The sequence below is a fragment of the Pinus tabuliformis genome, chromosome 8 (genome assembly GCF_031772625.1).
Source record: "Pinus tabuliformis cultivar Carrire ecotype Pingquan chromosome 8, CPIR1, whole genome shotgun sequence".
Classification (NCBI taxonomy): Eukaryota; Viridiplantae; Streptophyta; class Pinopsida; order Pinales; family Pinaceae; genus Pinus; species Pinus tabuliformis.
In genome coordinates this window covers 221354702-221369372 of record NC_142294.1, presented here as the reverse complement: position 1 = coordinate 221369372, position 14671 = coordinate 221354702, and the positions used below count along the sequence as shown (strand labels likewise).

Genomic DNA, 14671 nt, shown 5'->3' with positions numbered 1-14671 from the left:
GCTGATAGCAAACCCTTACTCGTGATCAGAATTGCAGATTGATTGTTACAAATTGGCAAGTCATTCTTATTGTACTCTCTCTTTCTCTGCTGAACATTTGATTTTAATAATAAGAAGAATTGATGAAGGGTTTTCCCCGTCTTGGGGTTTTTCCCTGGCTTGAGCCATATACTTGTGTTCTCTTTGTCTTAACTTGTCTTCTGATTCGATCATATATGTTCTTTCTTAAGTTGCTATCAATGTGGTAATGATTCAGTGATAATTAAACTGAAATGGACTAACAAATGGACTACTTGAAGTAACTAAGCAAGAACATGTTAACCTAAATTTAACATAAACTAACTTCAACACCTCTGGAAAATCGAATATTGCATGGAAAATATCTCCGATGGTAAGGAATAGGTTCCCAACCTGTATTAACAATTGTTAACTTCTAAAACATATTTAAATTTACATATACAATTAAATTAAGAGCTTATACAGAATCAGGTGCCACAAGAATACTCTGAAACAATGACATGATATTTAAGCCCCTATTCCCGGAAAAATAATCATTCTTTCTCAACACCAACTCTTTGCCCAATACTTTTGTCCACATACACAAAAAAGGAAGTCAAGAAATCTGTGCAGGACTTTATCGCAAACTTGAATATATTCCATTGCAGCTGATCCAGCAACAGCTTCTTGCTCACTCCCTATGAAATGAGTGGATTAGAACCATACTCTAGTTTCGGTAAATGATCCACCCTTTGTCTGATTTTCAGTAGGCCTGTTCCAATTGGCATTGGTATGCCCATGATAATGCACTCACTCACACCTTCAATTTGATCAAGTCTCCCATGAATGGAGGCATCAAAAAGATGATCAGTAGTCTTCTCAAAGGATGCAAGCATTAAGACACTATCTTTCATCTTTGCAATGCCAAACCTTGTTATTCCCAGAACTTCACCCTTGAATGTCATAACATCTGCCAGAAGCATCATATGGCGAATATCGATGCTCATCCCATGACTTGCCATTGTATATTGTATTTCATCAATGATACACCTTCTGGCAGCCTCTATTCCGAGTGTTCGTTCAATCTCGATAACATGATTACTTTTGGTATTCCTCCCATCCACTCCTTCTGTACCCATGACTGCCGCAAGATTTGTACCTTCAACTAACAGGTTGTACTTGCCCTTAACTTGGTTAATGACTGCACGCTCCACTGTTGAAATACCCTTCACAATAACCTTTGGAAGCATGTTTCTCAAGAAATGCATAGCAAAGTAAAGCTTCATTCTATCTGCTTCAGGTGGAAAAATCACCAGTTTCTCATGATCCAGAACCCTAAGGTGCTGCTGCTTCAATTTCATTTTTGGAGTGACCAAAATAGCTTCTGCCACAGTATAAGCAGAAATGTCAAGCTGTAAGGACTCAATTCTCTTCATATCTAGCTTCACTGATATAAACGCTTGTCCAGGTCTCAATACTGTCTTTATGCTCTTAGCAACCTCACCAAGCACAGTTTTCTCAATGCGACCTTTCACTATGCGTGCTGCTTTTACATCATTATCACATATGAGCTTTGCCGTGATAATTGGAGTACTAATATTCTTTGCTGCATTTATAATCTCTTTGATACGAGGGACTCCAAGAGTGATATTCATGCTTGCCACTCCAGCAAAATGAAAGGTCTTTAATGTCATTTGTGTGCCAGGCTCTCCAATACTTTGAGCCCCAATGGCTCCAACTGCAGCACCAGCTTCCATTCTCTTGGAATGGTAACGCTTAATGCATGTTTCAATAAAAACCTGAAATTGCCGAGGAGTTAAGCCAGAAATCTCTGCTGCAATTCGTTCCAAAATTGAAAAGCCATGTTCACCATTGGCATCCATGGGCAACCCAAGTAAAGATCTAGTGTGTCTTATAGAAGAAATGCACTTTCCAAAAAATTCTGACAGTGAACGACTAAAGGCAGCAGAGCAACCTCCTTCAAGTTGCATGTCATGCATGAGCAATCTATCTTCTACCTTCCTTGAAATTTCAGCCAGAGATAATGCACAAGATCCATTTCGAGGACATGTAGCCTTTGTTTTCATTAGCAAACGATCCATGTTTAAGGGGGCGCCATCATTTCCTTCCATATGAACTGGGTCCATACCATCATCCCCATATAAAAGCTGGACAATCCCACCACTCGCATTGCGTACTGTACCATCATAGTGAGTTGAAAGGTCTTCCAAGGCTTTCATCAATCTTCGAGACATATATCCTGTCTCAGCCGTTTTAACCGCAGTATCCACAAGCCCTTCGCGACCACCCATGGTGTGAAAGAAAAACTCTGTTGCCGTTAACCCAGAATAAAATGAATTTGCAACAAAGCCTTTGGCTGCTGGTGTCTTGTCATTCCTTGGGAAGTGTGGAAGACTGCGGTCAATAAATCCATTTGGTGCTCGACGCCCTCCAACAGATTGTTGACCAACACAAGCAATCATTTGACTGATGTTAATGGGCGAACCCTTGGATCCACACTGAGACATAATCAATGGGCTGTTACGCCAATGCAACTCCCTCAGACAAACACTGCCAGCAACTTCTCGAATTTTGTTTAACTCGCCAGTAATCTCAGTTTCCAAAGTTTGAGCTGCATTGCAGCCAGGTTGTAGTGTGAGCTTGCCCTTGTTATACAAGTCTATATGCATGTCACATTTATTGTAACCTTCTCTTATCCGTTCTTCCTTTTGTGCTGTGAGGCGAGCTCCAGGTTGTACATCATCTATTCCAATTGAGAAGCCATGATTTCCAATCCATCTTGCACTTAATTTAGCAAGGCGATTCATACAAGAGGCAGCCGCATGTGTGTTATAGTCTCTGAGAAGAACAGTGAACAATCCATTTTTGTTCCCATTCCCTAATGTAGCTTTTCCAATTTGTCCAGAAATCAATTCACTGTTACGGAAATACACACATCCATCATTGCTGCACATTGTTTCACCTGACCTGCTATAGTTCTTCTCCATAACAATCAAGTTTACAAAAACCCTCATGTTTGCATTTGGACGAACAAGTACACTAAATAACTGCTTACCAGTCCAAAGCTCAATAGGCTTTAGGATGGCCGGTGTAGGCAGATCAATAGCTTCAGTTGCATCTCCCATATAAGAGCACATGAGGGAAAATGAAGCTCGATCGTAGAATGTGTCCTTCCTTGTAATTAAAAATGACGAAGTTAAGAAATCTTGAGTAGAAGCAACTAGGATATCCCCATTTTTTGGTGTACACAGATTATTTTGGACCCCCATTAACATAAGAGCTTCAGTTCTGGCTTCTTCAGTCTGAGGAACATGTAGATTCATCTCGTCTCCATCAAAATCTGCATTGTATGGATTGCAGACCGATTCATTGAATCTGAGAGTTCTCCAAGGCATTACCCTTGCCCTGTGGCACATAATAGACATTCGATGAAGACTTGGTTGCCGGTTAAAAAGTACGATATCTCCATCCTCAAGATGGCGCTCTACTATACATCCATATTTCAGCTCTGCAGCAGCACGTCTTGGATTCCCAATTTTTAATGACTGTCTTGAACCATCAAGAGAGATAACATAATTTGCCCCAGGGTACTTTGAAGGTCCATTACTAACACACTGCCTCAGTTTCTCAATATTATAGCGTGAAACTTTTTCAGGATATGTCAAGACCATTGCCATCAACATTGGCACAGCTACCTCAGTAACTTTGAGATTAGGATCAGGGGAAATCACAGTCCGTCCAGTAAAATCAACACGCTTTCCAGACAGATTTCCTCGAAACCGACCCTGTTTTCCTTTGAGACGCTGCACAAATCCACGCAATTGTTTTCCAGGAGGCTGCATACCTGGAGGTAGACCTGGAAGGTCACTGTTGATATACATGGCAGCTTGAACTTGGAGCAAGTCCCAGGTTTCCATACAATTCACTAAAGGACTGCCACTTTCCAAGTGTGCATGTAAAGCCAGATTACTGCTCATTATATGTTGCAGCTTCATTGTAATATCATCTTCATTACTTCCACCATCTGTTACTACCGAAGGACGAATGGCCACAGGGGGAACTGCCAAATGTGTTACAATAAGCTTCTCAGGCCTATCATAAAGATATAGAACTTCACAATCCTCGTCTGTCATCCTTTCAAAAAGGTTGAGAACTTTAATGGGAGTAAGATCATCTTGAATTTTATTCAAATAAGGTTTTATTTCTTTGTTTTGTTTCACTGCTTCCATTAGTTCTGACTGATAATCATTTCTAACATCAGGTGCCTTGGAATACTTCTCATGAGCTATACGCAAAGTTGAGGTCAACTTCTTCACAGTTCCATTATAATCTCCACAGCGTGTACAAATGTGGACACGTTTACACCGTTCAGTTATTTTCTTCAACAATGCACGCTTCTGCAACACCTCGGCTCTTGGATTTCGCATACGTCTTAGGAACACTCTGCGCTCGTCTTCTGGACAAAGTATTCGTGCACATGACTTGCAAATACACTGTAGAAGGTTAATGATATTTTTGAAATAGCCAATATGAAACACAGGAAGTGCAAGCTTTATATAACCAAAATGGCCTGGGCAATCTGCAAATTTCCCATGGCAAGTTGTGCATTCTCCAGTCTTGTAGGAGGGGCCCAAACGAGTATCTAGAATACCATTATCACATGGTCGTCGATCTGGCGGTACAAAAAGATTACTTTCATAAACATGTAGCTCAGCAGCCTTGACAATCTCTGGCCCAGACATGGTGGTAAAATGAATACTCTTAATTTTGCGAGGTCCAGCATCCTCGATGAAAGGTCGTTTGCTGAAGTTAATTGATGTAGCTGAAGCAGCATTGCGTGCAAAGCTGTTGTCTCTGATTGCCATTTGGAGGAGAAGATCAAGCTTTGTCAGTCTCTCCACGTATTAAATACAAGCTCCAGGATCTGTAATCCTCTTGCTAATTTTATAATCCGCCAAGGTTCTGGAAACCCTGAACAGAATCCTTCTGCGACACGATGGGTTTGAGAATGAGTTGGAAAGGACTTTTCCTCCTCCAATAAACCTTAATTTAAAACTATCAGATAAAGGTTGGTTGTAAAAGTGATGTCCCCAGTAAATCGTGAAGAATTTGAGCAAGAAAACTCACGTAGATACTGGGTACTATCCCTGTGCAGAGCCGTTGACAGAACGCACGGAGAAAGGCATGGTACTCTTCATTAAGCCTTCAAGGACCTTCTGGCACTATGAATGTCAATGAGAAGTTGTTGTAGTAGGGATTGAAAGTCATAACCCTCTGCGAAAACAAAAAACTAGCTTAACCAGGGATGCTATGCTTTAAAATAACCCTTTTTTTCTCTCAAAAGCCCAAAAGAAATGAGAACGATCCAGTTTGATTATGCATGAAGCCGAGCTCATAAGCGAAGCCAACCCGATTTCCGCGCTCAAGAAATTAATGAATATGAATGCACAACAGAAATGAAAGATAGAGGGCATCTAGGGTTTTTGAGAGCGGTGAGAGAGTGGCCAGGAGGGAATATTAATAAGATGTACCTGAAAATGAAGCACCATGATGATTGCAAGAGAGCATTGATCTCTGCTACATCATCCATCCCGCTGAATCTGCTACATCATCCATCCCGCTGAAGTTCGATTGTGTGCATTCATATTTGACCGAAACAAAAGTCACAGTGTCTATTTCACTGTATCTAACCTCGTCTTCCTCTCCCTTACACAGAATATAAATTTACAAAAATCATTTTGGGTAAGGACAGAAATTAGTTATATTATTGGAAAATCTAGGTTAAAAATCACATGATAAAAATTACGGGACAATTTAGAGTAGCTCATGTTTACATGGAATCACAATCTCAATCTTATTTTAATTATTAATTTTTATTTTTATTTTATTTCTATTTTTAATTCTTTTATAGATTAATTTTATTTTTTATTTTTTTTTAATTTAATTATTAATTTCATTTTTTATTTTATTTCTATTTTTAATTTTTTATACATTATTTTATTTTTATTTTTTATATTTTTATAGAATATAATTAAGTTAAAATGTTTACATTATATGATAGGACATTATAACATTATTTTTATGTTGGGCTATTACTTCCATGTTGGGCTTGAGAGTCTCATTGCAACAAGTGTAGATCCATCTCAAATCTGGATCTACCAAGCGTTGAGAGGGATCAAACCTCTTGAGATGTAAACCTCTTTTAGAGTGAAAAGAGATTTTATCCCTTGCGCTTGGTAGATTCGGAGTTAAGATGGATCTAGGTTGGTTTAATATATATATATATATATATTGTAAGTCGAAAATTTTGTACTAAGTTATAAGAAAGGTATATCATGAAAAGCTTAGTTCGAAAATTTTGTATTAAGTTATAAGAAAGGTATATCATGAGAAGCTTAGTTCCAGAAAACCTCCAGCCTCATTCCTACCGAACTTGTCGGCAGGATGGTAATGGCAAAAAGACACTGACAACAACAAAGGGAAACTTAAAGACCATAAGCACATTGCCCAAAGTAACCAAATAAACCCGAGGATCTAAATACAACCCACAGTCATCCTTAATCAACAACATTACCTGGAGTTGGGCCATTTGGACCATTGCCATGTGGCAGAGGAGGACGAAAGGCTTCGCGAACGTGAACCTCCATATGCGCCATCCTACCTTCAAGATGGTCCAGTCTCTCCTAAATCATCTTCTGACCATGATGAAGGGAGACCAACCTATTCATCATATACCACTGGTTGTGTTGGAGGTCGTTCATAAAAGTTATAACATTGTTATGGTCATCATGTCAATCACGGGCCAACTACTTCACCAACGTTGTAACCTCATGGATCTGTGCTTCCAAATAACCAAAGGGAGGAGGTAAATCTACTCACCTAAGCGAGTTGGTGGGTTGTTGTTTTACCTCTTCCCCACAGTCTTGTTGTTCCGCTCGGTGCACTATACCTTGGCCCCAAGGTCCTGCGCCTTTGCAAACACGTTCTCGTTGGCGCTACATATGTCTCAAGCTAGTCACCACACATTGCCCACACGAAATGGTTATCCCAATGAACCAGTTGCCATGAGAAACCCTAGACACCTCTCCAATTAACAAGCCAAAGCCAAAAGCAAACTACCAATCTCTAAAATATCCACCATGTGCGATCACATTCGCCTTTCGTCGAACTGTCTAGGTCGTTCTAGTGACCACCCTCTCCAATCACAAAATAGCTCCAGAAACACCAGAAACATGAACTCCTCTAGCCCCCCTAACCTATAGGTGACTCCCAAACCCCACACCAGAAAATAAAATCCCTATGGCTATAGACCCACAAGCCCTCCAAAGGCGAAAAACTACAAAGATAAAGGGCACGGGTTACAATTGGGCGACTTCCACCACCATTATCCACCCCAACAAGCACCCAGATCACACCAGGCACCTCTATAGTGACCCTGCCAGACTCGCAAAATAACAATTTTCTAAACAAAAAAGTAAAAATAAACAGGAAACTTCAACAGTCGACGCAATGACAGCCCATCCATCTTGGTGACCAACGTGCCCCAACTCCAGTAGCTTGTCCAAAGCAAACCCAGGGCCCAAATAATTATGCCCGAAGCCACCTCCTTGATGGAGTTGAAAACATTAACTCCTAAATTAATTATCAACTTTGTATCCGCAGAGTAGAGGGCAAGGGATGGTTGTGACAAATAGCCACCCTATGCTCCAAGTACAATAATCCTCGCCAATGTCTCACATCCCATTCCCTAAAACCAACAATCATGACCTGCAACAAACCAAACAACACAAATAATCATCGCTCTTTCTCGAAACTTCATATCTCACTCGCCTGTAGTGGCTTCCCCAACACGCCTCTGCATTTTATTTGTCGCTTGGGAGGCAATTAAATACCCCCTCTTGAACCCCAATCTCGTCATTAATTACCCCCGTCAGGGATTAATTATAATTATTAATCTTATGTTTTTTATTTTATTTTTAAAATTTTATTTTTATTTTATTTTGACTAAATCAAAATGTTAAGCATGACATTACAACATCTCTACCATAGTGGGTTGGAGAGTGTTAATTTTATGTTTTTTATTTTACATTGGATCATGGTAAGTCCATCTTCAAGGTCCATCTTCAAGATTTTTTAAAGTTTATTGGCTTATTTCAATATCTGTATAGTTTCAGATCAAGTTCACGAAGTTTACATTAAATTAGTGGTAAGTCCATATTCAAGATTTTTTAAAAGTTTATTGGTTTATTTTAATATCTGCATTTTGTCTGAGTTTCATATAAAGTTAACAGAGTTTACATTGGATATCAATGGTAAGTCCATCTTCAAGTTTTTTTTTAAATTTATTAACATATTTCAATGATGATAGAAATTCAATTCAATTTGTTGTTGGGCTATTTTTTTAATATGACCATCACAAATAGAGACAAGGATCTTTCACTTTCTTATACAATTTATTTAAAAGAAAAAAGTTATAACAATTTAGACCAATTTTTCCAAGGAGTCTCTACCTACAAGTTTTATCTAGTGTGAATGAAGAATATAATGAATATGGAGTAGATAAATTATTAATTTTAAAGTTTATTAGCTTATTTCAATGATGATAGAAATCCATTTCAATTTGTTGTTGGCTATTTTTTAATATGGCCATCACAAATAGAGACAAGTATGTTTCATTTTCTTATAAAATTTATTACAATTTAGGTCATTGTTTTCAGGAAAGAATCTTCACCTACTACTATTATCAAGGATATATAATGAACATGGACTAAATAGATCATTAATAGCATAAATATACCTATACACAGAGTATTACAGGTATATCCCAAAAACACACTATTACAGGCCATCTGATATCCACTTACACAGTCATAAACAAGAAAAGTGGAACAAACTGACTTGTTGGCTCTATGGCCAAACAGGACACACTGCAAATAACTGTCCTGTAGGAGAAGAGTCAAAAAATAATCGTGGCAAGAAATCTCAGCCACAAAATCAAAAATTAAAACAAGTCAAGACTGAGACCCAATATTTTTGCATGAAATGTGGGTCCAAATCTCATAGGACAGAGCATTGTCCTAATGTTACAATTGGTGATCGCCCCCAAATTCAACAACAAGAATTGTTGCACTCATCTGATGAATTCTCAAATTCAAATAATAGTCATGTCTATTCATCTGAAGAATTTGAAGAAATAAATCTTCATGCTAATGCCTGTAATTTCTCAGATTCAGACAATTGTAAATGCATTTTTACTGACAGTGAATCTGATTCTACAGAATCATCTTCAGAAGAAGAGGCACAGTATAAGAAACTCAAAGAAAAAGTTCTTATGGCTCAAACAGAGGAAGATGAAATAAAAATATTATCTCAGATCCGTGCAATGGAGGATGGAGAAATGAAGACCCGCCTCACAGAAGCCTTCATGGATCAGCTGAAGATTTCAAATAACAGCAAAAATTCTGGTAAGAAGCCACTTTTTATTGATGCCTCATATGCAAGAAATGCAAAATCTTTTCAAAGACAAAGACAACAGGACAAAGTCCGCCCACTTACCTTGGGGGAAGTAAGCCATGAAATACACAATCTCAAATCTGAAATTTCCCAACTAAAAATTCAGGTTCAGGGATTAGAAAAAGGAAAAATGCATAAAGAAACAAAACCAGAAGAAGAATCTGATCCGGAAGATAACTATAAAGCAAATGTCCAGATCTATGAAGGAATAAAAGACAATGATTCTGGTTTTCAAGAAATGTGGATACTCGCAGTCGAGTATCAACAACACCACGTACAGGTACAAATTTGTATATAGAATGAAATTTTTAATTTGACTGCACTTATTGATTCTGGAGCAGATGTGAATATACTCAACAAAAAAGTTATCCCAACAAAATTTTGGATGGCATCTAAAAGAGAAGTTATTGGTCTAGGCAATAAGAAGTTGAATTATGAAGTGCCCAAAGCTTCTATATGTTTTGACAGACATTGTATAAAATTGAAATTTTCTATTGCTGACATCCCAGTTGATTGCATCCTAGGAAACATTTTTCTAGCTGTTGTAGAACCTCATGGTTCATACAGGACAAAGAACAACAGAGGTGGATATTTTATCACTCTGCCTACTTCCAGTGGCCAATCCAGAAGGATAGAATTGCCATATATATCAACCCCAAGAATCTTGACAATGGTCCAAACTATGAAAGAACTGGAAAAAGCAAAAGCCAAGTTATCAGACTTAAAAGATCTGAAATCCACTCTCAGCATCTCAAAGCAGTTAACTTCTCCAGCAGTACAGAAAAAGATTTCAGAGCTAAAAGTCCAGATTGAAAATGAATGCTGCGTTGAAGAACCAAATGCATTTTGGCACAGGAAGCAACATTCAGTTGAGCTCCCATACAAAGCAGAATACACAGGCAGACCTTGTAAAAGCAAGGCAATCCCAATGAATAAAGAATATAGAGAACTCTGCCAGAAAGAGGTCCAAAACCTGCTAGACAAAAAACTGATCAGAGAATCAACCAGTCCATGGAACTGCTATGGGTTTTATGTCAATAAAAGATCAGAACAAATCAGAGGAATCCCAAGACTGGTCATAAATTACAAGCCTCTGAATGCAGTACTATCAGATGATACATATCCAATCCCCCACAAGGGTGATTTGATCAGTAGAATTGCAGGAGCCAAAGTATTTTCAAAATTTGATCTGAAATCAGGTTTTTGGCAAGTCGCCATTTCGGAGAAAGATAAATTTAAGACCGCCTTCAGTATCCCAGTAGGGCACTATGAATGGAATGTTATGCCATTTGGCCTCAAACATGCTCCGTCAAAATTTCAGAAGGTGATGGATAACATTTTTAAGCCATTCTTTGATTGGTTAATCGTGTACATAGATGACATTCTGATCTTTTCCAAGAACTTGCAAGATCATTTCAGGCATATCCAGATCTTTGTAAATACCATCAAAAGAAATGGTTTAGTCCTAAGTAAGAAGAATATTGAGGTTTTCCAAACCTCCATTAAGTTTTTAGGCCACAATATTTTTAATGGCCAAATTTCACTGCAAAAACATGCTCTTGAATTTTCGAGCAAGTTTCCAGATATAATAACTGACAAGACTCAGCTGCAGCGTTTTCTTGGCTACCTCAATTATGTCAGTAATTTCTATCAAGATTGCGCAAAGGACAAAAGTCTGTTGAACCAACGTTTGCGCAAGAATCCTAAACCCTGGACTCCAGCTCATACCAGAGCTGTACAAAATATCAAGTCTAAGGTAAAATCTCTCCCCATCTTATACATATCAGATGATGCTGCATTCAAAATCGTGGAGTCAGATGCCAGCAATATTGGCTGGGGAGGTATTTTGAAACAAAGAAAAGGGTTAGAAGAGCAAATTATTCAATTTGCTTCAGGAACATGGAACCCTACTGAGAAGAATTATTCCACCATTGAAAAAGAAGTTAAAGCTGCATGGAATTGCATTGATAAATTTGAAATTCATCTTATCAACAGAACATTCCTCCTCAGGATTGATGCATCAGCATTAAAGAAAGTCTTAACAAAAAATATCAAAAAACCCGAGGAAGCTAAATTCGCAAGATGGCAAGCATTGTTTGCAAATTTTTATTTTCAAGTGGAACATATAAAGGGTAATGAAAATTGTCTCCCTGACTTTTTAAGTAGGGAAACCCTTCAAAACATCTAGCATCAAGAACAAGATCATATTATGGTCATAGTAACTGAATGGGATCCAACTCAAAACCAAGAAGTCCTCAGAACAATAAATGAAGATCAAAGTTGCACTGAATATAGAAAAATTGGAAACCCACATGGCAGCTCCGAAGCACAAAAGTCTTGGATGCTAATCTACAACCACACACCGATCTCCTTCATCTTGTGTCGGAAATAAGAGTCTTCCCAAAAGGCAATAAATGGATACATGACATGATTTACTTAGATAGTATGGTCAGAGCACAGAGGGCATAAGAAGTACTACAAAATGTCTTTAAAGATATAACAATGATATGGAATGAAGGAGGTGACAGAAGAAAAATATATCATAGATACTTCACTATAAATAGAGCCTAGAATACAGAATGGCCAATTACTAATCCAGTCTTATGGCCCCAAAATGATCCTAAACTTATTTTCCTTGACACAGTGTTTGATTTTGCAAGTTATAAGCAGCTATGGTGGGATCTGCTTAATGTAGATGGAAGAAATGAGACACACTACACTAAGCTTAAGTTTGGAACTATCAGAACTGCACAAAGATCACAACAGTCAAAATGGCTAGAGGATTGGTGGGATGACTATGGTGTTAACCGTACAGCCATTGATCCAATCTGCTATGAGGCCTATTTCCGCTTAAATTGTGATAAATGTTTTCACAAAAATAACATGGAATGTATTCATGAACCATTTAGAGATGTAAGACACATGTATAATTACCCAAACCATCATATCTTACAACAATTCATGTGCCATCATGATGAATGGTTGGTAATGACAAAGATAAAACACCAATTTGTGCTTAATAAACCTATGATTGTAAGAAGGATCTTTACCAAAGCCTGGGATGGTATATTATATCCCAGAATAACGGCTCTTGGTGGCCCAAGTACTTTTGGTTCCCGTGGGCTTATGCCATAAAGCTCCACATTGTACAATGGTCCAGTCATGAGGACTATTCATGACCAGTTTTCTCGTGGGCCTTCACTGGTTAAAAGGCATCCATAGTGTACAAAGTTTTACGATTGATTCCATAAGTCACGAGACTCGGAGCACTTCTCCAACTTTTGGTGGATATTGAACCACATCTCGTATTGATAGATTCCTTCATACTTCAGTTTGTCAGTCCAACTGTTGAATGGTTGTCCCCTCATTTTGCTACATATGCAAGGAGTCTAGGCTCATTCGGGCATCGGTTGTTAGTCATTGTGAGTTTGTAAGTCTTACATTTTCGAGTCTGAGCTCTTTGCTTGATCTGAAACTGCGAACGATCTGTCTGATCTGCTTGCATCATGTAAAGAACTCAAGTCTTTAGGTGTTCTGAGAAGCCTGCGCATCAGTGTAACCCACTGGTGAGAACCTAAAGTGTCCAGAACATTAGAGTGTCGAGGTATATGTGTGTGGTATATGTGTGTGTTGAGTCTTTGTTCACAGACAGAGCCTGTGTATTCGCCAGGTAGCCTCCAGTAAAGCTCGTCCAACATTGGATAGCTCAAGTCTAGTAAACGCGAACACAGTCAAACTCTGGTTTGAACAGATTTGTTATTACTGTAATCCATTTTGAGATCAATAAAGAGTGTTATTTCATTTTCCACTTCCGAGTACTGTGTGCTTTAATTTGTGCTGCTGAGATAGTAATTCTTGCATAAAAGTTCATCACTACATCAACTAGCTGAAGGGACGCCAAAGACCGTGGAAGGCCAGGAGTGTCGTTGTGAAGGTCTCAGAGTGCGTGAAAGGTTACTGATAGTTTTGAGTTCATAACAGCAAGGAAGAAGAGGCTCAGCAAGGCCAAGAGAGAAGAGACTCAGCAGAGCGCACTACTATAACAGCAATGTAGCACTACTGTAGCAAGCTTCGTTGAAGCCCCTACTCAAAATTGGTATCAGAGCCAGTAACGTCTGGTTCGCCCAGTAAGTACTAAACAAACATCACTCTTATATTTTTCACTATATAATGGATCCCTTCCACAAATCTGTTTCATTCTGAGATATTGAAGAGTATGAAAATTCCACTCAAGAAAATCCCTTGCGGGATATGTTCGCCACTACCTCCAGTCGGGTTGTTAATTCTGCCGAACTTGCATATGAGGAAAGTCAACCCACTGCTAGATGGCAGTTACCTATCATTAATGCTTCACAAGTCTATGTAGATCTGTCTGCATTTCATCTAGTTGTTGCTACTCGTATTAGTATAAAGGAGTCCATAAGTCAGATACAAGAAAATTCTGACTGTGTACAGAGTATATCCCTCCTTGATCCCAAAACATTACAGGCCGAGGCTAAATGGCTAAAAACTCAATATCTTCATCTGGGTTGTATAAGAATAGGGATACATGCACTTACTCATCAAGGTCTAAATACATTTGTATTAGCTACTGTCCGTGACCTTACCCACAATAAATACACAGATTCCTTAATAGGTGGGATAGTCGCACCTCTATCAAATGGGCCAGTATATTTTGATTTCTATCCAAATTTCTCTATTTATGTCTTTGATGAAACCATAAAAGACATCCTTCAATTACAAATCCAGACCACTGGATTTGACATGAACAGAAAACGACATAATATAGCAATCCAGACCCGAGGGTGTTTTAGACATACTAATACATTATATCCAGCAGTTCTGCATGCCCCAAGCAAGGATTCAAAAGCCAGTGTTGTTGTACTCACAAATGCAAGAAACCAGAAGATTGAGCACCAAACAATCAAATGGGAAGATCTAACTTTCCCCGAACACTGGGTTGTCTCAAATCCCAAGCCTCCTTTTGTTAAGAAAATAACCTCTACAGATATTCATGAAGAATCATCCAAAGCCATTCTCTCCTTTCCCTGTAGATCCACAATTGATAGAAAAAGGATTGATGAAGACTGCAGAATGTCTCGTTTTTATGTTTCTCTAGAAGTGGTTGATACTGCTTCCT

The 14671-nt window shown here is 38.5% G+C and overlaps 1 protein-coding gene across 2 annotated transcripts; it reads right to left on the bottom strand.

Annotated features, from left to right (window-relative positions):
- Positions 1–475: 475 nt before the first annotated feature.
- On the bottom strand, positions 476–5763 carry LOC149234947 (DNA-directed RNA polymerase III subunit 1-like). Of its 2 annotated transcripts, XM_089372012.1 has the most exons (3): positions 5550–5763; positions 5146–5292; positions 476–5004 (listed from the first exon to the last, which is right to left on the bottom strand). In XM_089372012.1, the coding sequence occupies exon 3, from the start codon at positions 4881–4883 to the stop codon at positions 696–698; it is 4188 nt and encodes a 1395-aa protein (XP_089228138.1). In that variant the 5' UTR covers positions 4884–5004; positions 5146–5292; positions 5550–5763; the 3' UTR covers positions 476–695. The 2 variants fall into 2 exon arrangements, with proteins under 2 accessions (XP_089228138.1, XP_089228137.1); XM_089372011.1 differs by having other exon boundaries at positions 476–5292.
- Between the last annotated feature and the right edge of the window lie 8908 nt (positions 5764–14671).

Coding starts and splice junctions, on each gene's coding strand:
- LOC149234947 (XM_089372011.1), bottom strand. CDS start 4,883: ATGGCAATCAGAGACAACAGCTTTGCACGCAATGCTGCTTCAGCTACA.